Genomic DNA, 4,702 nt, shown 5'->3' on the forward strand with positions numbered 1-4,702 from the left:
GGTGGGTCATTATTCAGCGCTCACTTTGAGCTTGAACAAATGAGTCAATTCAATTCGTGCGATGAATGTTAAATTGGTATTTACTGAGCGCCCCCTCCTGGTCGTACGCCCTTATAGTCATTTTTTAGTGAATATGTTCAGTGAATATTTCTATCAAGTTGATTTTTGAAACAGACTACAATAAAAAACGACATGAATGTGAATATTATTGACAAGGAACAAATATACAGACTGGTTCACTCCACACAAGGACATTTTGTGACAACGTGCCCCAATGGCCTTTAAAAGCTATTTAATGGCTTAAGAGCCAGTTGAAAATCATGAAACATACATGCATATAACAGGAATTTGGACAATTATCTTGTTTTTTCCTCGTTTTCCTTACACATCTTCTCTTATTTGGTCGTATACACTATTCACTGATAAGTGCGCTAATGTTTTTGAAAAACTTTGTGGAAATGACGTCACTAACTGACAGTGTTGGGGAAAGTTACTTTTAAAAGTAATGCATTACGATATTGCGTTACTCCATAAAAAAGTAACTAATTACGTTACTTGGTTACTTTTTATGGAAAGTAATGCGTTACGTTACTTTTGCGCTACTTTTAAAATATGGACAGGGCTTGCTTGTTTGTTTTTAAAAATAAAAAAAGTTCAATTTTTGGCAAATATAAAAGCCTTTTCACACCAAAAGTGAAATGAATAAGCCTCAGGCTGAAGGGAAAGTACATTTACGTCCGTACAGTAGAATGCAGAAAAAAGTAATCTGATTACATAACTCGCGTTACTTGTAATGCGTTATCCCCAACACTGCTAACTGAGAATTGTTGTGTGAGAAGTTGATAGACGTTGCATTAACGCACATGAGGAAGACTTGTCTCATTTGTTTTATAAATGTGATTTGTCTTTTAGATTTTGGTCTGATGTTAGTGCCTTTTTATTTGTTCAAAGAAATGTTAATTGCATGCTCTCTTTAAAAGATGTTTTGCACTAATTCACACAAAAGCAGAATGATTATGTCGTTAACTTTGACATTTTGCAAGGTAAATAGGCTATTACATTCATAAACACAAATTTGCGAAATGCATACCAAAATGTAATTTATGTTTTATTAGAAATTGAATCTTTGAAAGAGTCTAATTCAAATTAATAACAAAAAGAATGACATACTGTTAGATTTCATGGAGGAATTTGTTTCTTGTATAGTTCCCCCACTGTAGATAATTGTTTAGTAGTTTATATGTATGTTATTATTATTATTATTATTATGCTATTATTATTATTATTATTACTTTATTCTATTTATTTAACCTATTTATTTTCTCTCTACTCTTAAATGCTGTCTTACAGATTAAGATTGTTCTTCTTTCTTGTGTATGTGGACTTAATTGTTAAAATTTATTGTAATGTTCAAACATTTCTTCAATAAAAAAGTTTGATAGACATCAATATATTCTCAGGTGTTTTATTCAGTTATTTCCTCTGATTATTAATTATTAATGTTTCCGTTTATTTATTGAATTAATTTGGTAAATTATAGTTATAATTTTATTTTATGTAATATTAATGTATTTATTTATTGCTCTTCTGTTAATGCTCTTTAATGTTCTCCTAAAGATAGATTTGTACAGTATAATTTTTGTTTCTTGAATTAAAAAAACAACAACAACACATCATTCGTAAAACAAATCTATATAAAAATGGCATGACAAATGTTGAAAAACTTTAATAATTATGTGAATAAATAATACCCTTCGCATTTAAAAAAAAATAATTCGTCATTTTTACACAATAAATGTTAAAATTATGTTCATTTCCCTCCTTGTTTAATCATCATAACCAGTGTTGGGGGTAATATATTACAAGTAACGCGAGTTACGTAATCAGATTACTTTTTTCAAGTAACTAGTAAAGTAATGCATTACTTTATTACTTTTAAAAGTAACTTTCCCCAACACTGATCATAACACTTGTAATAATACGTGTAATAATAATAATTAACATTTTAATGTTTATTTTAATGTGTAATCTAAATCTGGGATAAGGCTAAAACAAATCTATCTATAAATGGCATGACAAATGTTGAAAAATATATATATTGATGTGAATTAATTACACCCTCCGCGTTAAGGAAAATAACTACATGTCCCATCAGCCGCACAGTCCTCGCAAGGCCTGACGGGAAAGGTCGCCCGTGCCCTTGTCCTATCAGCCGCGCACTGTCTGTCTGTCAGGGTGGACTGGGAAGCCGAGGCTCTGCATTACCGTGCTGTAAAGGTCGGGTCGCTACTACGTGGTAAAAATGATGGCAGCGAAGTTTCTCCTTCGTCGCGCGGTGCCCGCGCTGAGACACGCGCGCTGTTATGCCGACGCGCCCGCCGCTCAGATGTCCTTCACTTTCGCATCGCCGACGCAGGTACCGACGCTCCGGGCTCAGGCCTACACACACTCCGCTAACACGCGAGTGCTAAACATGGACACCGGCTACGATTATTTGAGTAACGTTATAAGTTCTGAATATCTCGATATACTTTCATGTTGTCATGGAGATCCTTGTTATTCTAGTTGCAGTTTAATTCGTTTGTACTCGTGCTACTTTCATGGCTAAACTCGTCAATATATAAAGATATTGTGGTGTAACGTTAGATTAATAATTTTGCATCTGAAGCGAATGCATTTAATGTAACATTGTAAAATGTTGACACCATAAAAATCTATAAGATTTTGTTTTTTGTTTTGTAAAACATGGACCAAAGTTTGAATGACTTTAGCAGACTGTTAGCATTGCTACTGATCACCTTGACTTGTTTTTTTTTTTTTTTTACACATTGATCTGACATGTTTTCACACTCATGCAAAACCTGCAAATATTTAAGGGTATTTTAAAATTATTATTATTATATTATTATTATTATTTATATAGTTAATTAGCGACAGAAAATAATTTTTGTTGTTTTTATTTAATATAATTATTTAATATAATGTTGTTTTTCAGGAGCATTTTTATTTTTTTAATGTTTTTTTAAATTAAAAAATTTAAAAAAAGCATGTGTTGTGTGATTAGTACAAAACAACTACAATACAATTTGTCAGAATGATGGGTACTTAATAGAATCTTATAAAATAGAAACAGTTGTAAATTACATTTATAAAAAATAACAATTATTTGACAATCTGTACAGTTGGATGCTAATTTTTAAATCAGATCAATATCAAATGTCAGAGTAATTAATGTATGTAAATAATGCACAAATATCATTAAAAAAAACAATCAAACAGAACATAAGGAATACAGAACAAATCTGACAGCTGTACTTTGTTATTATGTTTTAGCATTAAACCCATACCCAGGATATAAAATATCTAATGTTAGGAATTACCATATTGCATTTTTGGTGCCCCCACATTTAACATTTCTGGAGCTTTTTTTTCTTGCATTTTTCTCTAAGCATTGGTAAATTTCAAAATATTATTAATATAATTTTTTGGTTTCCTACTTGTTGTGAATGCAATCTTAAAATATCAAAAAATGATTTTTAACATCCTTATTTAGTATCACAACTGATCACTGTCCTGTGATTGCTGTCGTTATTCAGATGGTGTTGGAACCCTGTGTTTAGCAGAACTTTTTTATTTTTTAAAGAAATGTTCCCAATTGATCAGTCGCTTTGTATTTAATAATTGTAATTTCAATTGTTTCATCATTTTTTCTAAGTGCACTGTCACTGTAATAAGTCTCCCTAGAGTGACCTGAGGTTAAATGTCTTGTTCAAGGGCACAGCGGTCATAGTTAATGCATTGAGCTTCGTTGTCCCTTTGGGCAGTTCAATCTTTTAATAGTTTGGTTGCCAGCTTTCATATTTAACATCAAACTGTGTTCATCTGGTGCAGTGAAGCTTATGTCTTTTGCAGGTGTTCTTCAAAGAAGCCAGCGTAAAGCAGATTGATGTCCCAACACTGACAGGTGCTTTTGGTATCCTCCCAGCCCACGTCCCCACACTGCAGGTGCTCCGGCCCGGCGTAGTCACCGTCTTCAATGACGATGGTTCCTCTACTAAGTATTTCGGTGAGTTCTCTAGTGCTGTTATACCAACCATTATAATGAAGATTTTCCATGAGGATAATTTCAGCATTATGGGTCGTGTAGGATTATTCTTCCTTCAGGATTATGCATAGTGTAGTTATCCATTAAGCAAATGTATGGTGCTTGTTAATTTAGTTCTTTAAGTGAAAAATAGTTTTCACTAGTCTTTATCATTTTTAACCGTGGAGCAAAGGGTAGATATTTCATGCATTTTATCTTTCTATACATCTTTCTGTAATTGATGTTCATGCATTTGGCTGACGCTTTTATCCATTTTATTAGTTCATGCATTCCCTGGTAATTTGACCCATGACTTTGGTGTTGCTAGTGCCATGCTTAAAGTTTATTTATTATTTACTGTTTAAATGTTTATTAACTTATTTATTTTTTAAATGATTTGACCCTCTTCTGAAACTCTGACATGGAATCAAACAACCAAATTAATCAAATAATTAGTTTAAAATGAGCTAAAAAGGATATATTTAAAGTAGGGTTGTGACGGTGAGGAAATTTTCCCACCGGTTAATCGACGTGTGACAACACCGGTAATACCGGTATCACCGCGGGGCGTTCCTTCTTTTCCTCGCTTTCCTTCGCTTTTAAATAGCTTGTAAAAGC

General features: G+C 32.6%; 1 protein-coding gene across 1 annotated transcript in view; it reads left to right on the forward strand.

Moving 5' to 3' along the window:
* Positions 1-2,158: 2,158 nt before the first annotated feature.
* atp5f1d (ATP synthase F1 subunit delta) overlaps positions 2,159-4,702 on the forward strand; it is a 6,254-nt gene continuing 3,710 nt past the window's right edge. Inside the window, exons 1-2 of the mRNA XM_016442671.1 lie at positions 2,159-2,416; positions 3,913-4,066. Coding sequence (XP_016298157.1) covers positions 2,303-2,416; positions 3,913-4,066 — 268 coding nt within the window. The 5' untranslated portion in view covers positions 2,159-2,302. The remainder of the gene's footprint in view (positions 2,417-3,912; positions 4,067-4,702) is intronic.

Source organism: Sinocyclocheilus anshuiensis, unplaced genomic scaffold (genome assembly GCF_001515605.1).
Source record: "Sinocyclocheilus anshuiensis isolate Anshui unplaced genomic scaffold, SAMN03320099.WGS_v1.1 scaffold735, whole genome shotgun sequence".
Lineage (NCBI taxonomy): Eukaryota > Metazoa > Chordata > Actinopteri > Cypriniformes > Cyprinidae > Sinocyclocheilus > Sinocyclocheilus anshuiensis.